The 23,274-nt window shown below is 38.7% G+C and overlaps 1 protein-coding gene across 1 annotated transcript in view; it reads right to left on the minus strand.

Annotated features, from left to right (window-relative positions):
- Window positions 1-2,319: 2,319 nt before the first annotated feature.
- Window positions 2,320-23,274, minus strand: part of LOC126279034 (uncharacterized) — a 587,657-nt gene continuing 566,702 nt past the window's right edge. The window contains exons 4-9 of the mRNA XM_049979436.1: window positions 21,965-22,146; window positions 20,782-20,979; window positions 18,823-18,981; window positions 12,363-12,515; window positions 5,781-6,144; window positions 2,320-3,824 (exon numbers count right to left, since the gene is read on the minus strand). Coding sequence (XP_049835393.1) covers window positions 2,751-3,824; window positions 5,781-6,144; window positions 12,363-12,515; window positions 18,823-18,981; window positions 20,782-20,979; window positions 21,965-22,146 — 2,130 coding nt within the window. The 3' untranslated portion in view covers window positions 2,320-2,750. The remainder of the gene's footprint in view (window positions 3,825-5,780; window positions 6,145-12,362; window positions 12,516-18,822; window positions 18,982-20,781; window positions 20,980-21,964; window positions 22,147-23,274) is intronic.

Genomic DNA, 23,274 nt, shown 5'->3' on the forward strand with positions numbered 1-23,274 from the left:
ACAGTCAACCACAACACACAAACCTAGCAGGAAAAATACTTTTTGGATAAAGTTATGTTATCACTTTACATTTCATATTAACTGTAATGAATTTTTGTGGATTCATATAGTATTATGTGTTTTTATCTTGTATCTGTTGCCACTGCCTCATAAATCAAAGGTACTTCAGTTCAGGTATACCGATATTATCACAGCAATTAATTTTGAGAAACTGAAGGATGTTTTTATTACTGCTATAAGAGAGATGTTTTGATAATCATAATATTAAGAAAGGCAATTATTAATACAATCTTTTTCACAGTATTGTGTTTGACAAGTATAGGTTACAGCCTATGGTTTAATTGTTACTAGTACTTTGGGAACTAGATGTGTAAATGTTTTTCTTGCCTTTTCTTAGTGATCCAGAATGGACTTGTGGCCAAAGCTAGTTGTGGTGAGAAACATACACTCATGCTCATAAATTAAGGATAATTGCAGAATGTGGTGCCACACAACGTAGCACTATACAGAACTGGCACTAATAGCATAGGCACATAGGGAACACACACGACGCAGATATGTAAGTCCACGGTATTGGTTTATCACCAATACCGCGAAAAATCATTCCGAAAACACATGCTACAAAATACCACTGTTTCCTGTGCATGTACCCCGACATCAATATGGGATATGATCACAGTGCACACATATTGCACTGAAGCATCCCTGTATTCATCGTGACATATTATTCACAAGTTCATCAAGACACTGTTGGTCCAGATTGTCCCCCTTGTCAATGGCGATTCGGCGTAGATCCCTCATAGTGGTTGGTGGGTCACGTCGTCCATAAACAGCCCTTTTCAATCTATCGCAGGCATGTTTGATAGGATTCATGTCTGGAGAACATGCTGGCCACTCTGGTCAAGCGATGTTATCCTGAAGGACGACATTCACAAGATGTGCAACGGTGGGGGTGTGAATTGTCACCATGAAGATGAATGCCTCGTCAATATGGTTGCACTATCGGTCGGAGGATGGCATTTATGTATCGTACAGTCATTTCGGCGCCTTCCATGACCACCAGCGGCATACGTTGGTCCCACATAATGCCCACTATCTGTACTGTGGTGCATAATGTTGTGTTTGCAAAGATGGACCTCACCATGGACGTTGGGTGTGAAGTTGCACATCATGCAGCCTACTGCACACAGTTTGAGTTGTAACATAACGTCCTGTGGCTGCACGAAATCATTATTCAACATGGTGGCAATGCTGTCAGGGTTCCAAGCCATAATCCGTAAGTAGTGGTCACCCACTGCAGTAGCAGCTCTTGGGCGACCTGAACGAGGCATGTCATCCTCCTCCATGTCCGAACAACATCCCTTTGGTTCACTCCGAGACGCCTGGACGATTCCCTTGTTGAGATCCCTTCCTGGCACAAAGTAACAATGCGGGTGCAATCCAACCACGGTACTAACTGCCTAGGCATAGTTAAACTACAGACAACACAAGCCATGTACCTCCTGGCGGAATGACTGGAACTGATCGGCTGTCAAACCCCCTCTATCTAATAGGTGCTGCTCATGCATGGTTGTTCACATCTTTGTGTGTGTTTAGTGACACCTTTGAACAGTCAAAGGGACTGTGTCTGTGATACAATATCCACAGTCAACATCTATCTTCAGGAGTTGTGGGAATCAGGGTGATGCAAAACATTGTTTGATGTGCGTACATTTCTGAAAACAAGGATAATGGTATCTAGATGTTAGTTCAGTGCTAATGCACAAATGTCAGCCAAACTCTTACAGGACTCAGAATTTGTGAGTAGAGAGTTTAATGGATGAGGGAGGTTGCATTGCAGTGAGCAATATGTTGGAAATTTGAGTCAGTCAGGGACCTCACCCAGATGACTAAAGTGGTTAAGTCAACCATTCATGAGAATTTTCAACTTCTGCCATTGTGTTACCACAATGCCCTGTGGAGCTAGCTGGTTCTGTTTATCACCCAACGTTTCTCTTTCCTTCCCTTTCCCATATTTCATGTTTCTGGAATGTAAACAATCTAAGGTGCAAATACTTTGCTCTTATGACACTGTATACTGTAAGAGGGCATATTCAGTACTGGGTTATGTAATTGCAAGATGCACTACAATTATCTGAAAACTCTGGAGTAATTAAAGTGTACACTACTATTCACTTTTTTTATTTGTGGAATAATATGTCTTCTACAGACTATTGTAGTGTCGTGTTACAGACAATAGGCATGTTAATGAGATGTAAGTCATTTTCATCAGAAGTAAACAGTGTAGCATCAGGGCAAAATTGCTAAACACAATATCAAATTAAAGAAAGTATGCTTTAATTTTTCAAAAATAATATGTAATTATTCAGAAATATACATAATACAAAATATACATTCTTATTGCTTTCCAGCATTTGTACATAATCATTTGATGCCTAATACAAATGGAAACATCTGAGACCTTAAAATATTCTTCGGTCTCCTTCTGCCCCTTTATTCTCCACAGTCATTTATTTAAAGCTTTTACTTCCACCATTACAAATTACTTGAAGGAACAGTCAAATGTGCTTATGAAGTCTCGCACATTTTCCCACAGACACAACACTGAATTTTTACATGTATGACATTTTGATATACATGTCTCCTGTTCATCACAAATTTGAGTATTATTGTTTTTACTGCTTTATCTAAAATACAGACACAACACACAAAAGCTTTGACTACAAAACAAGCTGCTAAATTTGATCATTTTAGTACCACTTTTCAGAATTTCCAGATGTGCTTATAATGCTGGTACGGGATGTATTAAGTAGAGAATTCTGATGAATACTTTCAGTTGATGGTGGCCACCTTAGTGCTGATTGACAAGACTCTGCTCTAGAAGGAGTTCTGTCATTAGCAGTTACTGAATCCTCTGTTCTGTGGTTTCTCTTTGTCAGTTTCCGTAAATGAGAAGTATCTGTGGAACACAATTGTGTTGCAGCTGGTAACAGAGATTGTGACAAGGTAACAGACTGCAGACTAGTTGCCCGCTGCAGGGAGAGGCGTAGTGGTTTCTTTGGAGGTGTCGGCCTTTGTGGTTTTGTTTCTCTAGGTACAGAATTATTTCCGAGTTTGCTATTGTCTCCATTTTGACGCAGCATAATTACAGATGATTCAGAAGTGTAATCGGAGGACTTGCTGCTCTGGTTATCTGTGTGATCATGATTATCAGACTGATTATGATTTGCACTTCCTCTCAATTCTGTTTCAGAGTCTATGGATTTAACACTCCGCACTTCATAGGATTTGCATATCTTTCCATCTCTGAGTGTTTCATTCACACTTCTAAGGTTTCTTGTGGTGCTTTTATGTTCTGAGGTAGGTAGGCCATTGTCACTTTTCCGATGATGGTGGGATTTTTCGGGATCTTTATGTCTTGTATGCTTCTGTTGTTCCAAAGTATCTGAACCATCTAAAATATATGAATCTGATGTGTGATGCCCATTCCTTAACTTGTGGGTCTCTGATAGCTGATGTCTGCTTCGAGGTTGTAATAAATGTTTTGAGGCAGATATCCTGGTATGGCTTGCATCCAGTGAGTTGGTGCTTCGGGCACTGTGTAAGCTATGTTTATTATGTCTATGATAATGATGATGATTATGATGATGAAACTGTCCCCCCGATGATGAACAATCTGAATTCCCACCAAAGTCTAGAGATTTGCTGCTATGAGAATCTTGGGTCCTTGACTTCGGTCGTAGTGTTGGCAGGCAATTTTTGGGACTAGCCATGCCTGGCAGGTTTGCAACTAGGGCCGTTACTTGTGGTCCTTTTTGAAACACCTGTAAACAGATCACATGAAAACTAGAATTAGTTATGAGTGTACATGAAATCAATTTATATTACAAAAAAGGAATTTCACTCACTTCTTGCATCAGACAGATGAAATTGTTTCAATAAAGAGTTGCATTCATTCACAGAATTTGTAATTGAAACCTCCATCTCTGTGTAAAAAGTTAATTAAGTAATCAAAAACAGATTTTATTTTTGTTTTGTAAACATTATCATTACAGATTCTTAAACATTTCATCAGTTTATTATACTGTCATAAAACTGTTAATATAAAAGGGCTTCAATATGTAATTTTTAATTTCATTCTTTATCAAAAGCAGTTTTATTTAGTCCTGGTATTGTAAAAAGTAAGTCATTGTATTTCATTTACTCAATTTATACATGCACAAAAATGAAATTGAAGTCAGTACAAGAAATAAGGAAATGAGGAACACCATGCTCTATTCGGTTAAAGCTACTGTGCAGCCAGGGACACAGAGGCACAATAGAGTCCTAACTCACTTCTGGATTGAAAATTGCCTTATTATGCATGAAATCTTTTAACTGATCAGATGACTTGTCACTGTGGGGTGCTAGTTGCAAATGTTCATTTTAGTGTTACACATGTTAGGGCAGGTTATGGTTTGTATGGTAACTCTCTCTCTGTTTTGGTTGACAGGATCAAAAACCCAAATGTGAACCAGGATTTTGTATTTTATCCTAGTGGTGCAGAAGAAGATAAACTACCAAGTTCTAAAATACTTCAAGTCACTTGTCATATTTTTCTATTCTGCATAATGGTTGCTTTTAATAACTTTATTCTATAATGTAATCTATTTACCATGAACGTTACTTATGGGGGTACTGACTAATATGCAGTTTTGCACCTTAGCCCAAACACTCTCAGTAGTTTTAATTTACGTTAAGGTGTTAATAGTTACTTTTTAATTGTATTTATTTTTATTACATTTGCTTAAGTTGAATAATGAAATACTTCATCATTTTATTAACTTTCTTGATGAATATTGACAGACAGATTCCTTTGGTTGTATTTGTTCTGTTCTTGCTCATTTTGTATCCTTCTGTATAAGAGTTGGTGGTTTCCTTCATTTCATTACTTCCTTGCAACCTTACCTCTTCCATGTTTGCTTTACTTATAAACTTAGTTTATTTCTATGTGTCAAAATATGTAACATTCGTCGTGAGATATACACGCATTTTTTGGCAACAAGACTGTGTATGTCAGTAAAGAGTGGTAGCTTTAAGGGACCCAAAAGATCCTACAAAACTATTTTCATTATAATACAGAAAAATTATACTCTTTAGTGGAATGTATTCTCAAGAAGGGGACAAATGGCAGGCCGGCTGTAGCTTATGGATTCTCATATCAGTCAGCTCACAGATGTGGTGACACCACCACTGGCTAAAGAAAGAAGAATAGTGAGTCACATACATTGTTTCTTATTGTCACGGGAGCAGACAGGAGACTATCACCTGTCAAAAAATTCTTTATGGTCTACATTATCAACAACTGTAGATAACGTCGGTGACACAAGAAAGAGGTGGAATATCAAAGAATGATGTTACAAAACATAATGATGAACACAACTGGAAGAATAATACTGCATCTGCTCCAGAGACCAACACCCTTCATAGAAAGCTGGAAATACGAAGAAAGACTGCAGTATGACCCCTTTCAAGAAGGGAGCTGAGATGTTATGGAGAGCTGTATGTGGGAGGCAAAGGCTCTGCACAAATACTGTGAGGCTTAGCCACTATACGAGCAGAGCAATATGGAACCGACAAGCTTCATGCATCCCCAAGTCACACTCCATCAGATGCTGCAGCTCAGAGTTCCCCCTTGTGTCCAAAGTTTTTGCTCATACCAATAAGGGCCAGAACTTAATAATTTTTTTATCTGTAGGTGTACATCACTGAAAGTTAAAAGAAGAACCATTTAAACTGACCTGCAGCAGGCCCTCAGTGGGGGCTGTAATGTCGGCCCTCACGCCATGAGCAGTGGCAGGATGCGCAGATGTCGCGGCAGTGGCAGCCCTCCGCAGTTCAGCCACCTGCTCCTCCAGATACGAGATGCGGTGTGAGAGGCGCACATTGTCACGCTCGGCGTCTTCGGCCCGCTCCCGTTCCCGTGTCACTTCCAGTTGGCTGCTGCAGGTACTCTGATGCCCGTGTTCACTGTCTGCATCACTGTGACTGTGAGTGCGTAGCACCACCAACTGTGCGGGTGCCGGGGACACAGAAAGCAACCGCTGCAGATCAGCTGCTGATTTGCTGCCAGACATCACCAGCTTGCCGTTCACCTCGAGCAACCTACAGTTCCGTGATAAACAAAATAATTATGTTCATAAATTTTGAGTTCTTAATAACAGGTTTACTTTCCAAGAGCAAATTATCTGTATCAGCTGCAGTCCAAAAACTAAAAATTCTAATTTATGTTACAGATGTCTGTTAGGACACGAGTAAGATCTGTGTAGAATGATGTTACAGAGAAGTGGCACGACACATTTGTTGCGAGCAAGGGATATGATGCATTTTGTTATGTTAAAGTATTTTGAATATGTCATAAATTAAATTTTTCATCTCAATTCACATTACATTGTACTGACTTTATATTGAATCATTTTTTAATCTTACAGGTCATCAAAATATGTACTGCTTTTCATAATTTAAACTGTAGTCACAGGCATTCTGAGACATTACACACATACACCAGTGTTAAACTGAGGTCAAGGACTCCTTATTGTATAATGCCCTCTTGTTTTACTGGATTCAAACACAAAAAGATGTCTGCAACAGCTGTAGGTTTGTCCAAGAAAGCAAGTGCTTTGTGACATAAAAACGCATCTCTTTATTTCCACAGAAATCGACAGTTGTATTGGGTATCCCATAATATATCATAAGCAGTTCAAGGCATTGAATCAAGGTGTCCAGTGAGTAATAGTTTGCAAATGGCAAATATTGCAATGTCTAATGATTGTAAACATTTTTTACTAAAATACTGATGTAAATATGAGTTTAAAATGATTTCCATACGTTTCAGTGGTGGTTAAGGAACAACATATTTGATGCTTCATCAAAATGACTTTGTAACGTACAATTTGATTTGTGGATGAATGAGTTGATGCATAGGGATGTTAATTAACCCAAATTTTAATTTGTGGAATGAATTTACATACATTAAATGTGGTGAATGCAACCACAGAATGTGTGTGATTTCCTGTTGTTGATATTGTGGCTAGCTGCAGCCCTGAAAAACAGTTGCCCACACTCACTACCAAGGGATGTATCTGTGGCATCATCCATGGACATTTTGGACAAGGAAGATTTCAAGTGCTGGAAGAATAAATGTGAAAGTTTTTGATTTGGCCTCTATGTTACATGGTTTCCTTCGATGTCGGAAATATGTTTTCTATGCCTCAGTGTACAGAAAAATCAAGCCACATCCTACCAGGAGTCAGCTTAGAACAGAAGGCTGAAATTAGCAGAAGTAGATGCAAAACCTATAGGAAGGCCTGTTAAATGAAGCATAAGCAATCAGACCATAATCGAAAGGAAAATTAAATGGAGAAAACTAAAATTACAAGGAGAGAGAATGGCCGACTAGGCTTGCCTGGAACAGGCTAAATAAAAACAAACACACACACACACACACACACACACACACACACACACACACACACCTGTAGAAAAATGCCACCTATAGCGGAGACAATGGAAGATCACCGTTGACAACTGGCAGTGCTGTTGCCAGCTTTCAATTGAACTGCAAACAGCAGCAAGTGAAAACAGTACTCGCTTGTGGAGCTGCAGCCACACATTGCCATAGAGACACACTGTATGTATGTGAATAATCTGCACACTATAGTTTTAATGGAGTAGGACGAAAAAAAGAAATGTTGACTATAATTTGTTTTATTTACAAAAAATATTTTAACATAATGATTCTATTCACCATCACTACCAGAAGAATCATTGTCATTGTCCTTGGTTCTAGCCAGTGAATTTGTGATAACATTTTTTTAAGGATGTTTCCTTCAGTGGTTGCACAATGGAATTCTGTGCACACTTCATCCACTCACAAATGTGGCTGCTTGATATTTTTCCTCTCGGCGTGATTTTATGGTTTTCATCAACCATCTATTGTGTATATCACTGCTTAAGTGCAGCCTTAAATAGCCAATTTATACACATATATAGTAACTGCAACATATATGTTATGTCTCCAGGGATAGTGACCAAATCAGTTTTCCCTGTTTGTAATTTATCTTGCACTTCCTCAGTTGTGCGTCTGAGGAAGCTGTGCAGGATCAATGTCTTTCATAAATTCAGTAATACACCAGGGTGACTTTACCAAATATGCATCACCCAGTCAATCACAAGGTTGGATTCATTTTTCACTGCTATTTTCAGAGTAGTTTCCCTTTGAAATATCACGTAAGGTGGTAGCTTTCATCCATCACCAATTACACACATCATCACTGTACACCTTTGCTTCTAACTGCCACTAGTTCTTATCATGATGCTAGAGTCCCTTTTCGTGCTCACGGTGCTGTCGAGCAGCATCTCAAAAAGACTCGAGTTTGATCCACATAAGCAATTTTTGATAATATATATCAATGTTCACAGTTCAAATTTATTACGAGGTGATGAAAATTCACTACTTTTTCCTTATCATCATCTGGAAGATGTTAAGTGAAGGTAATTTTCCTTCAAAAGCCTATTCCATCTTGATAGCCAGCTCCAACTAGCTCTGAAATCAGTGCTGCCTATTTCTTTGGCTGAAGCCATTGCTTTGAGTTGGTGCATCCATATTGTTGCTTCTCATCTATATTACTGCAGAGCCATTCAAACACCCCCGTCCCTCCTCATCCCCAAGGTCTGGATTATTTGCTTTACAGCTACGGAATGCTTGCAATTACTATTTGTTTCTTGAAGAAATATTTTGTGTTTTTGCCAGTCATGAATACAACGCTATCTCACATTGTACTTTCCTCCCACTGGACAGTTTTCAGTGTCCTCTGCTTCTTCAATAATTTTAAGTTTCTCTTTAACTGTGTATGAGCAATGATGATCACTTGTAACCATAATTAACAAGTTAATATGTGATTAATACTTCACCTCTAATGTGCTACTAACATGTCACAGACTGAGGTCGCAACATCGCTACAGTATATTGGAATCTGTTGTTGGAAGCGGAGCAGTACTAACCATATGAAAATTAATCCACTCATCCCAGTTTTTTTCATTAAATTCAGGAAAATGTCTGTGCTGATTATTTGCAAATATATGGTATACAAAATTATGTTACATGATTGGTTAAGGAAGATGTGTGAAGTAGCTGCACCAAGCCCATTGCAACTGTCAGGGATCTTCTTTCACTGCTTCTACTATAGCTTCTGGAACTTGCATTGTATTTTCCTTGGGAGGACGGTGTATAGGTTGGTGAAAGCTGGAAAGGAGTGGCAGCTTCCTCAGACTTGAAACTGAGAGGGATTAACCTGTTTTGAGGAATAGATGTACTGGCTTCATAAGAGGTGAATACCCCTCAACCTGGGGTCTGAGTGACCTGCCCTCCTTTCCAACTGCCCCCTTTCATCCCAAAGGAAGAAACATTCAAGCTCCAAAAGCTAGATTTTTCTACTTTTAAATGTTTTGTGAGGTAGTCAGTAACTGGAGTTCACTGGCTTGAAATCCTAGTTTTTCTGGCGTTGTTGTGGACTCGGGAAATAGATGGGTTTGTTGTGGACCTCCATCAGCTCTCAGTAATTGATAATCAGTCTTGCTGTGGCTGTGTGCATTTGGGTGTTTCTGTGAATACATGCACATTTCCTGGGGAAAAGAAGGAACAAGAGCTCAGTAGCTAGAGCGACTACTGTTTACTGTTAGAAGTGTCTGTGTGTAGTCACAGATGTCGGTAAAGTTGTGTTTCAAGAGTGTAAAATTAGTTTAAAATTTGCAGTTATATTTCTTTTTGCTACTAATTGGAGAGACTCGAGTTTTTTCATTTAGCCTAGGTGTGTGGAATTTTTCAGCAACAGTCTCATATTGGTTGTACAGATAATGGTGAGATAAAGTAGTACTAAGTGACCAAATATTATGGAAATAAACTATATTTTTTCCATGGAAACCAGTGTGTTTGATTCTTATGCTTCTAAACTATTATCCCATAATTTTTATGTGATTCCAAGGACTTTAGAAGCAACTGTGTAACGGTAACAGAAGGCTCATCAGACTTTATTTTGTTGTTGGAGTTTATACTGCAATGGTCTTCTACTTACTATATGGATACAAATGTGTTTAGTAGGTAGTCCTGTTACCATTATACTGTAAGTTTCACAGTTCCTTTATTGGTTTGCACAGTAAAAGGTCTTAGCACAATAACAAAATTGCCAAGAGGATTACTTTCTTCTTTGCTTCTATCCAAACTTAATTTGTTAGTTTCAGTATGGGTTTTGTTGTATGAGGAGGTGCCCAAAAAGAACCAGAATTATTTTTTAAAAGCTGTATATTTTCAAATTGTTTGCAAAACAACCTTGTCTCCTTCAAAATACTCTCCATTACAACTAATACATGTGTCCCACTGGTGCTTCCTCTGTTCTAAACATTCTTTGTACTCATCTTTAGAAATGAGAATAAGGTTTGTCATATCGCCATTTTTAAATTGAGCAAACCACTCATACATTTGAATTTTTCCCATAACATCAACCTGTTTCACAGTTGCACATTGTTCACTTAAACTTGACATAAAATATGCGACACAAGAACAAAACAGCAAAAACAAACATTTTAAATAGAACAAGCCAGGTTGACAACACAGGCGGCACTGAACTGGCAAGGAGTTGCACTACACATGCTTAGCGGCAGAATTGTGTATTACACAAGCTCCACCCTCAACAATGTTATACTGGGTTTCCTTTGGTACACCCTTGTATAGTAACTTTTACAGATGACAAGCTAAAAACAAAACCCCATCTGAAATATGCACCTATTTTCTACCATGTACAACTTATTCAAAAGCACTTGAAAGATTGAAGGCTATGTTATGGATATGTACTTAGACATTACTTGCTTATCCCCACTTTTCTAAGTGAACATTATTACTGTGCATTTCACGAACTACACCTGCAATCAGTGACTTGTAACAACTGTAGTTTATGGAAGGTCTTCTCAAACACTACAAGATTTCAGTAACTTGACTTTGTCCTACAGACATCCAAAACCAGATGAATTACTGCTTTTCCTCTGTCTAATTTTGTTAGTGGTTGTTACAACTTTGATTAGTGCATATTTCACCATTGTCACTATGAGGTGCTTCTAACTTTTATTTTCATCTGTGGTTCTGTGGGACCACGTAGCCAAAGCTAGTTGTTGTTCAAACAAATCACTACATGTAGGATGTGTGAGTATATGCATAAATAAAATATTGTAGCAAAAAGTACCACAAGGAAGCCTTTGAATTTAGATTTGAAAACGTAGGCTTTGTTAATAACATTTTCAGTTCTGCAATACGCACACTGAAAACGGAATCTGCGAAATAGTGTATACATTCTTGTACAATGGTTAAGAAAGTATTATTCAAGTCTGAATTGTTTTTCTGTCTATTGTTCACTGAATGGCTGCTGCTGTTATTTTTGAATGATAACATATTATTAAATACAAATGTCTTAAAGGAAATTATGTAAAAGGATGACAGAACTCGAGTTCAAGACATCTGGTTAACAATGCGCATAAAATTTACAAACTGACACCACAGACTGCTCTGAGTGCCCTACACTAGGCTAAAGGACATTCTCTGCAAATTCGGAGTTTTCCCCAAAAATGATGTCAGTAGGACATTATGAAATGAAAATAAGTGAAATAAACAATTTTAAATATCATTTCAGTGACTATTATTATTATTATTATTATTATTATTATTATTATTATTATTATTAAGACAGCAGCACCTAATTTCCACATATTGTTTTCCAAGAAGGCTTATCTACTTTTAGTCCCTAGAAAATTAAATGTTATACTCTTTGATTTCTGATGTGTGACAACAAAACAAAACACTTTTACAGCAGTTTTGCGTGATCACCATGTTTTGCTGCAATTAAGCAACAGTCTCTTTTACGTAAGATATGGCCTTATATTTCACACTGCTGTATTTTTTTTAAGCACTCTTTTTGTTGAGTGCCATATAATTGAAACACAGCAATACAAGCAATGGACATAGAATAAAAACCTGCAGAGCCCCGGGAATTATCAGCGCCTCAGTCAGATGGAACTCTATTTCTTGTTTTTTGACAATGGATGACACCCACCCACTAAATGTTTGCTACATATGGAAACAACAATTTGTGAACTTTTTTTTAATTGCATAATACTCTAACTTGTGCAAAACTATAACAAAGTCCTCATAATGAAATGCATACGTTTGATCCAAAAAGATATTTGTCTACTGCTCTACTTTACATTTAGCCCTTTACATTTAGCCCTTCAAGTGCCTTGCACTGAGGAGATATCAAGAAAACTCTGTCACACATTACCTGTCACCCTTGATGATGCCACAGTCCGCAGCAGCCCATTCAACATACAGTCCTGGGGCAGAGTCACGGGTACTGGCTCCAAACCGTGGGCTCTTCACATCATAGTCCACAGAGATAGCATGCAGTGTCACTCGATCTGCACCACTCACACAGCTGAAAAGAGATCCTTTTGATATAACTCATTTCAATGACAGAGAAAACTACAAAGAAGAGCAGAAAATAGCTCACGTTGCTCTTCATTGTCACAACACACTTTTTTTGTATCAACTATTAATGAGCACAGAAATGGAGATACAAATTATTTCAGGGAAACAGAGTAAATTATAGTTATTACTTTATCTAGTGGTGTGAAATCACTTTCTCATGCATTTATGCGACTGTGATTATATCTGTAAGTACAGATAATGAGATTACTATGCTGTATTTTGACTAGTTGGACTCTTTCTCAGTGTCTAGAACTGCATGATGTATTGGCAGATGAATTTTGTGATTACCAATGGTTTGCAAGTAGCCACTAAGACATTTTGGCACTGCTCACAATGTGCTGCAAATCACTGGGATGACATACACTGGTTTATGCCAGATGTCTGATATGTTGTGTTCCAGCATTTGAACTGTCTGAATTTTGAAGTCCCACAGTAATTTCGCATGTTCGTTTTCAACTCTTTCTGACTTACAGACCCAGCAGTTCTTTGGCACCACTGATAGCAATTTCGGCATAAGTTCCAGCTGATCATTTGTGCCATAGTATGGCTTGTGTTCTGAATTCTAATTGTAATTTCATATTTTTCATACCTTGCTATATTGTAAAAGATTCTCAGATATTTAATTTTTTTTACTTGTCTGAATGTTTCAGTGTGGACTTTCATGTACAGGTGCACAAAATTTTTTGTTTTGTTGAGATTTAATTGCAAACCTGTTTCTTCTGAGAGCTTGACAGCTGTTTGAGAGCAATAATTTCTCTTCGGTGGCTTGTTCCCATACAATAACAATCAGTTATTCTGTTTCCTTCTTTATGGTTTCATCTGTCAGCCAAAAACAGATCTTACCATATCTGTTTTACCTTCGATCTTCTCCAAAAACTGCCCATTCAATGCTCTATTGTGAAAGCTGTTAGTCTGGCACTAGAGTCCAGCTTTCCAATATTGATCCTTCCTTTTTGGTACTTTAAGAAGCATTCTTTGTTGACCTCAATCAGAACCGGTTCTTGGGAAAAATATATTAAAAACAAAGATTCCAAGACTTACCAAGCGGGAAAATGCCGGCAGACAGGCACAAGAACAAAACACACAAACACACACACACAGAATTACTAGCTTTCGCAACCGATGGTTGCTTCTTCAGGAAGGAGAGGGAAAGACAAAAGGATGTGGGTTTTAAGGGAGAGGGTAAGGAGTCATTCCAATCCCGGGAGCGGAAAGACTTCCCTCAGGGGAAAAAAAGGAAAGGTGTGCACTCGCGCACACACACACACATGCACACATCTATTTTATTTACATCATCAGAACTGGTTCTTGGTTATTTTTAACATAATCTGCCAATGCATGCTTCCCTTATTCCACTGTCCAAGATCCCTGATGGAGTGGTTGGATCCCCAGCATGGAGTAGCTGGTAATCTTTAAATATTTTCTTTCCATTACCTGTGGTACATAAATATTGATAATAACTTTGGTTCAGCCTGGATATTTTACTTCCCTGGTTCTCACCATACCTATATCATTCTGCACCGAGAGTGACAGAATACTTTTCAGGGGTCACCACTATGCTCTCAGTCAATGTCCTGCACTTCACACTACACAGGAAAGAGCATTACACCCACCCACAGTTTCTGCTTCTGACTCTGGCTAGCCGAGTTTACATACCTGGAAAATGATCACTTTTGCTTCTTAACATAATACTTGTCACATATGCTTTATGCCTCCCATAATAAACACTATATTGACTACATAACCTCAGCATATCCAAACTGACGTGAAAATCAACACTAAATGATCTACATGCACCCTACTGTATATGTTACACTCAGATGTGGCAGAAAGATGCTACTGAGGGTCATGTGGTATATTGCTTCTTACCACTGCATGTTACCCAACCTCCTTTTGAGAATGTTTCCCTATACACATCTGCCAGCTTGTGAGAACAGTTGGATGCAGTTTTAGCTTACCACTTGTACAAGAGTGGTTTGAAAAGTTCTCGGAATCACCACGAGAGATGAGTGCTAGCATGAGTTGTTCACATGATATTCATTGGACCTTTGCCCATAAACACGTGTCATGTCTGTGCTCTTGGAAGAAAGCTGTGGTGGTGATGTGGCTCTTTTGTTGTTGTCGCGTAGTGATTTGCGAAAATTAAAAAAAAATCAAGATTCAGGCAGTGGTTAAGTACTTCGTAAATAAAGGTACGAAAGCAATTCATATTCAACTGTTGCCAAGTGGACAAATGAATTCAAATTTGATTGGGAGAGCTTAGATGATGATCCCTAGGCAGTGGTCAGCCACGATGTGTCACTGCTCCAGATATCATTGCAAAAGTGCACAAAATGGTCATGGATGATCACCAATTGAAAGTCCATGAAATTGCTCATGCTTGCCAGATGTCATCTGAAACATTTTAACTGAAGAATTAGAAATTAAAAAATTATCTGCAAGAATGGTGCCGCACCTATTGACACGCGCCCACACACACGTGCCATTGTCATGGCAAAATTACCCGAACTAAGATATGAATTGTTGCCACACCTACCTTAATCACCTGATATGGCTCCGTCAGACTTCCATCTCTTCCCAAAACTAAACATTTTTCTTGGTGGATGAAGATTCACTTCAAAGGAAGAATTGATAGCCAGAGTTGACAACTATTTTGCAGGCCTGGAGGAAACTCATTTTCAAGATGGGATCAAGGTGCTGGAACATCGTTGGATGAAAATGTTTCAGTGATGTAATTACTTTTTTCTGTCCTATTCCAAGAACTTTTCAAACCACCCTCATACATTAAACATGTATCATGAACGAGATAGGAATCTGCAGCTACCTTTATACTTAGCAGGCCATCTTATAGTGTGTGGTGTAGCGTATTTTTCACATAGATCTCTCCCCTCACCCCTAACCCTCCTCCCAGCGCCCTGACCAAATTTTCTATTCCATTCACCAAGGCACATAGAAAAAGATGACTGCTGGTAGGTCTCTTGAATTTCTCTAGTTTCACGAGATATATGTGGCAGTAGGTAACTTGTTGCTTGACTGTTCTTAGAATATGAACAGCAAATAGCTCCTTAATGAACAACTTCCTTCTTGCAGCATCTGCCACTGAAGTTGGATGAATATCTCTGTGACATTTTCATGTTTACTAAATGAATGCTTAATACAACATGCTTCTTTTCCCTGGATGATCTTGATCTTCCCTATTGTACCGTATTGTGAACTGGGGGTCTAGAAATGACAGAGAGGCTCCATCCCCACCGCAGCCGCAGTGGTCCACAACCCCATGATGACTAGCGCAGTCCACACTTCATTCCTCCGTCGCTCCACACCGAACCACTCTTTCACAGTTGTCATGCGGTTCGGCCCCCAGTGTACACTCCCCCCCCCCCCCCCCCCTGGGACATTTAACACCAGACAAGTGTAACTCCTATGTTTGCGTGACAGAGTAGTGGTGGTGTATGCATACGTGGAGAACTTGTTGTAAGCTTAATTTCTCAAGGTCACTGTTTCTGGACGATAAGCTGATTCTTATGAATGAGATTTTCTGTTTTGAAAAAGTGGAATATGTGCATGCATAAAATGTACAATTCTAAAACAAACCGATTTCAGCAACATAAGCATGATGTTACATGCATCCAGCCAAGAACCATTCTTGAAAAGAGAATGACTCACACCTTTTACAATCATTTGGAATTCTTCAGTGATCCCTACTAAACTACTTTTTATAGGAGAACAGTTTCTTCTATTTCTATAATAAGTCATACAGATATTCCTTCAGGCCCATTTGCTCTTCCTCTGTTGAGTGGTGTACTGTGGACAGTTATTTCAATATCTCTCATTTTGGAAGTAGTTAAGTTGATGATCCTCAGCAAAACAGTTTCAGAAGATGGAATTCAATGTGCCTACCTTCTCAGTGTCACAACCAGTGAGACTGAGACAGACAGGGAAGGGTAACTTGCATCCTGCCACATGAGACAGATGGGTGTATCATTTTAAATAAAGCCACAATATGTGGCACAATGTACAATTACAGCGCATGATAGATAATCTGTACATAACCAGAAGCAGTACTAGTTTTAGTTTACCTATCTGACAGTTCCCAGGGGCAACAAAAATTTGATTTTCAATATTTCATATAACTATTGACTGAATTTAAAATTTAAAATGCTGTCCTAATCTACTCATTAAGAGTACAGTATAATCTTAAGTTCAAAGTCTAACACAATAAGGCATGTATTACAGTTAAAAATTAACAGATGGCATGCAAACACTCAGACTTTCAGTATTTAAGACCTGATTCATCCAGTATTTGAGAATGAGAGCACTTAACGAATTCGTACAAGCTTTAAGCACAATTTCGAATCTTTCCAAACTTTTCTCAGTTATATTCTTAACATCAAATATTTTATACAGTAACTCATTTGCAAAGTAATCAGTATTTGAAGCTGTTTTATACATGAGTGTTACTATTCTTTGAAGAGTTTTTACTAGTTTTCTATGTTTTGAACCAGTTTCTTTCTTTATTGTGCCTTTGTTCCACACTAGTGGAGTATCAGCATGACTATGAACAGATTTGGCAAGGTTAATTTAAGAGGTGGGTGGATGCCTTTCCTTTCACTACCATGTATGTGATCCATCCCCGAGACAGAATACATATGCCTCAACAGTCTGTGTAGTGTTATACATGTGAAAGCCATCGAAAGATTTCTAAATGTTTGCAAATTGTATAAATGAGGCAGGACCTGGCCGTTATTCACCTAGTGGAATATGGGAAACTGCCTAAAAACCACATCCAGAGACTGGCCGGTATACTGACCCTTGTCATTGATGCGCTGGGTGGATTCAATCTAGAGCCAGCACATCTCCCTGTCCCAGAAGTTGCAATTTAACAGGCACAGCTATCTGGGTGGGTCTCTCTTCTGACTCAATACTATAGACTCAATACTATACAGGTATAGTGTATAAAACAGCTTGAAATAACTGATTACTTTACAAATGAGTTAATGCATTAAATATTTGATGTTAAAAACATAAGTGAGAAAATTTTAGAAAACGCTTGATACTGTGCTTAAAATTTGTAGGAATTTGTTAAGTGCTCTCTGTGGGTTTGCATATATAAGGCATCTATCTTTGGCAATTCCACTGCTGCAACATATCCATCATTACTATTTGGTATGCAGAACACAAAAGCAAAGTGTTAATCAGATAAGTGATGCAGTTTTCAGATCCTTAAACCCCTTGTATATCCATTCCACGGGAAGACATAAATCACCAACAACAATTTCATGCTGTGAAGGCTGCAATGCCGGCCGCGGTGGTCTAGCAGTTCAGACGCTCAGTCTGGAACCGCGGGACTGCTACGGTCGCAGGTTCGAATCCTGCCTCGGGCGTGGATGTGTGCGGTGTCCTTAGGTTAGTTAGGTTTAAGTAGTTCTAAGTGCTAGGGGACTGCTGACCACAGCTGTTAAGTCCCATAGTGCTCAGAGCCATTTGAACCATTATTTTTTTTATGGCTGCAGTGGGTGTACACAAAAGGTGTGTGTTAGATCTTTGTTCAACTACAGTGCATGTCGTTAGTGATGTGGCAATATTAATTTTGCTCATACTTTTTTTGTGTAGCAGTTTTGCATATTCTGCCATTTGTCGGCCCTAATGCTCTTCGAACATCTGAGACCATCATTTTAAGTACCATTGTAATTAAACATGACACAACACACTCATTTTCCAAGCTGCACTAAATAAAAGCCAGCCGCGGTGCTCTCGCGGTTAAGACGCTCAGTCCGAAACCGCGATACTGCTACGGTCGCAGGTTCGAATCTTGCCTCGGGCATGGATGTCTGTGATGTCCTTACGTTAGTTAGGTTTAAGTAGTTCTACGTTCTAGGGGACTGATGACCACAGATGTTGAGTCCCATAGTGCTCAGAGCCATTTGAACCTAAATAAAATCCGAAGTCCATCACAGTGATCTTAGCTTAGCTTCTCTACCACAGAAAAGATACAGTGGAGGTATCTTACAGCTTTCAACATCTGTGTAGGGTAGCCCACAAAATTTGTTCACTAAGCTCTGAATTCTGAATGTTTTTCTCTGAATAAACAATTTTTTTCAAAGATTAAAGCACAGGACCAAAGTCACTTGTCATTTGAAGGATCAGTAATGCTCGTGTTTTTTTAAAAAATATATATATGTAATGCAATGACCATGTGTATAGTGAAATCCAAGAACAACATTTAATTTATTTTGATGAGAACACAAACTGACCTGAACAAAGATGCATTCTCTGGAGAATTTCGTGCACTGTCAATTTCTTCCAATGAAGTTTGCAGCGCCCGTGCTTCCTCCAGAAGACTAAGTAGATTCAGCTCCTCACGACCAAGCTGAAACTCTAGTTCAGCTTGCTGGATTCGCGCATCAATATTACTGTAAAATTACCAAATGTGTGTTACTTTAATACATAACACATTGTACACTACTGTTATTCCAACTATTGTAATCTTTGACAATAATAAAAAAATAAGTACTGATATAACACAGTAAAATTTACATTTGTGAGAGGACTGGAAACTCAAAACCTATTAATCCATTACCTATGAGTTTTAAGCTAATTAGTAACTCATATGTTCCATAAATTACTATGTCACATACATTGAGACATGTGACAAGTTTACCAATTCTCTCTCTCTCTCTCTCTCTCTCTCTCTCTCTCTCACGCACGCACACACACACACACACACACACACACACACACACACACACACACACACACACATATATATATATATATATATATATATATATATATATACACACTCACTCTCTATCACACACACACACACATTCCAACTCTTGCCTTTTCCAACTTGGAAGATCATTGTCCAGTTTTCTAGTTTTGTTTTGGCACAGTATTTCAAGGATGAGATGAGTCACTATCATCGGATTCTACAATTGATGAGCTCAGATGTTTTATTTGTTAGGACTGCAGCCTTGCTGTTGGAGGTTCATTCCGGTTATGGTCAAGATAGGTAATATATTAAAATGTGTTGTTCATACAAGCCACAAAAAGTGTCTAGTGGTACTTGTCAAAATGTTGTGCCAAAATACAACATGTAACTCAATGGACACCTCGAAATGCATGTATATGTGAATTAACTCCATTTTTGTTCTTAGTTTATGGATCCAGGTTTGAGCCTCAATCTGACACACACCTTGCACATACCTTACTACAGAGTAAAATATCCATATTTGCAAAGCATTGTTAGCCATGTCACTCCATTATCTGTATTATTGTGACATAAGGGAGAGAGCTTTACATATGTGATATGGGAATTGGTGTGACAATCGTTAAAATAAAGGCATGTTCTGTTGGGGCAAGGGCTTTTCACACAATTTCAATTACCAAATTCTTCTTCTGAATGCCAACACATTTTATTGACTCCCATCTACATAGGGAGAAATAACCATCATAATAAAATAGAAGAAACTGGAGCTTACTTGGGAAGATTTGGATGCTCATTTTTCCCAAACACTATTCCAGAGTGGTATGGTCAAGAAATAGTCTGAAAATGGTTCTGTGAACCACTCTGCCAAACACTTAAGTGTGAATAGTGGAGATACAATGTAGATTCTTCAGTCTTGAAGTAATGCCTTCATTTTCTCTCTTTTTGTTCTTTCATAAATAATGCTTAAGCTTTCTGAAGACCATACATTCACTGAGCGGAACATTCTAATCCACTGTGGCATGTGAAATAAATGTGTTTGACATTTTAAGCTTGTATGCATGGTCAGACTGTAAATCAAAGTTCAGGAGCTTACAGAATACCTAGCTCCAACCTACTATGAAAGTACAATCTCTTATTTGCTCTGTCACATATCCTGCTCCAGTGTTATCAGTATGTGTGTTGCAGATTCTTTCACGAAGCAAGATACTGGGTGAGTTGCAGAATCTTCCACAAAGCTAGATACTGGCGTACAGCACAGTGTATGCCACTTTCACCACTCTGACTAGACAATGCAAGTAAGCCATTGTGACACTGTGAGATCATGTTTCCATATCCTCCTAGTCATCTGATATCCCCCCCCCCCCCCCCCCCCCCACACACACACCTATAATTTTCAAAAGTAAAATCCAGTTTAATTTCATTGTTTATCTGAAGAAATAAAAATAGGATGATTAGTCGGGTTGTGACTCACATAAATTAGGTATTTTCTAAGGAAGCTTACTCTGAGACATCCAGCCGTTCGAGTGCCAGAGCCAGATTCTTAATTGCAAGTCGCTTGTTGTCCATGTCCTGGCGTAGCCTGTTGAGACGATCACGGGCTGCACGCCGCTCACAGTCACTGGCCAGCGGCACTGAGCCACCGCCTCGCAAGAAATTTATGCCTCCTGCCCTTCCTGGGTTGCACAGCTGGCCTTTCAGACTGCAACACAACGAAATGTTATGAACAACTACGTAGCTGCCACTACAATTAGAATGGAGAACAATAAACATTCAAAGGCAAAAAAAATTGTGTAAGGGTTCTGGTTATGAAATTCTTAATTTATGTGCAGTATTTAGTCCACAGTCACATCAGACTTTTTAACTATACAACAAAATATTACAGAAAAATGAGGCATCACATAAATGTCATTTCCATTCAGTAGACAATGATACTCATGAGAAATGTTTAGCTTAAATGTTGTTGCTAGTTTTGTAGGGCTCAGTTTGGCACGCACCCCTCTACAACTCATTCACAAGTTCAAATTCACATGCGGCCTACCCAAGTATGAACCACTGTGAAACACAAGGAACAATAATACAGAAAAAGGTGAATACATATGAAAATTAAGTCTGTCATTAGAGAATTAACTAGGAATGGTAATACAAATAAAGTTACACATGAAAAAACTTCTCTGGCAGCAGAAAGTCATCAAGTCCATTTCTGAAATTTATATACCTAAATTGTTTTATAGGCCTCATTTTAAGTGGATAGATATACTATGAGTTTCTACGTATAGAGCTATTTAATACACCACCTTCACAGGCACATCATTTGTCACTAAATGTCTTCAAAAATAAAACATAAAAATAGCTTAGAAAAAAGGCTTATTATTCATTCAAAAAGTTGAAAACTCGTCAAATGATAATCCACTTCACTAATTAATTCATAAGACTAATTATACCTTTATCCAAGAAATTATATATTTGCACTTGTAATGTGTTCTTTATAAATATTCATTTGTTAGTTGATAGTGCATAAGTTATAAATTAACTTAATATGTATCACGATACAATATATAACTATTCTTCCCTGAAATGTCAATAACCACTATAAAAATTGTTTCTAAATAACTCATATGATATTGAATGCACACTTTGACACTTAAAAAACCATGGCGTGTGTGTGCGATGGCCAAACCAGATACCTTTGTATAACATTTTCCTTATCCCGCAGTGCATTGCGCAGTGCCTCCAGCTCACGAGCCACATCTCTGGAAGCCCTCTGGAGTTGTACACCGCCTGCAGAGCCTGTACTACTGGCTGCCACCTTCTTACGGCGAGGAGTTGTTGTGGCAGTTGTTGACAATGACACCTCAATACTTGCCATCTGAAATGCAGAAGATTTACTAAGAAAGCCGCAACTGCACTCTCTTCGTGTACTTCTCCACTATTCCCTATCTGCAGATCGAAGTTTCCAGAAAACACACGAATCAATTGATTTAAAAAGTAATTTGTAAATCTAAAAACAGAAACCTAATAATAACAGTAAGATATAGCAAAAAATATGTGGCTGACAGTGCTGTGTAAGCTAAAAAGAAGCGACATTTTGAATAAATCACAACAGTACTGCAGATTAGCCCTTTTATCTCTGGAAATAATTGAATATACACTACTGGCCATTAAAATTGCTACACCACAAAGATGACGTGCTACAGACGTGAAACTTAACTGACAGGAAGAAGATGCTGTGATATGCAAATGATTAGCTTCTCAGAGTATTCACACAAGGTTGGCGCCAGTGGCGACCCCTACAACGTGCTGACATGACGAAAGTTTCCAACTGATTTCTCATACACAAACAGCAGTTGACTGGCGTTGCCTGGTGAAACGTTGTTGTGATGCATCTTGTAAGGAGGAGAAATGCGTACTATCACATTTCCGACTTTGATAAAGGTCGGATTGTAGCCTATCGCGATTGCGATTTATCATATCGCGACATTGCTGCTCGCATTGGTCGAGATCCAATGACTGTTAGCAGAATGTGGAATCGGTGGGATCAGGAGAGTAATACAGAACATTGTGCTGGATCCCAACGGCCTCGTATAACTAGCAGTTGAGATGACAGGCATCTTATCCGCATGGCTGTAATGGATCGTGCAGCCACGCCTCCACCTTGAGTCAACAGATGGGGACGTTTGCAAGACAACAACCATCTGCACGAACAGTTTGACGATGTTTGCAGAAGGCATGGACTATCAGCTTGGAGACCACGGCTGCGGTTACCTTTGACGCTGCATCACAGACAGGAGCGCCTGCGATGGTGTACTCAACGACGAACCTGGGTGCAAGAATGGCAAAACGTCATTTTTTCGGATGAATCCAGGTTCTGTTTACTGCATCATGATGCTCGCATCCATGTTTGGCGACATCACGGTGAATGCACATTGGAAGTGTGTATTCGTCATCGCCATACTGGTGTATTATCCGCCGTGATGGTATGGGGTGCCATTGGTTA

This window comes from Schistocerca gregaria, chromosome 1, assembly GCF_023897955.1.
Source record: "Schistocerca gregaria isolate iqSchGreg1 chromosome 1, iqSchGreg1.2, whole genome shotgun sequence".
Classification (NCBI taxonomy): domain Eukaryota; kingdom Metazoa; phylum Arthropoda; class Insecta; order Orthoptera; family Acrididae; genus Schistocerca; species Schistocerca gregaria.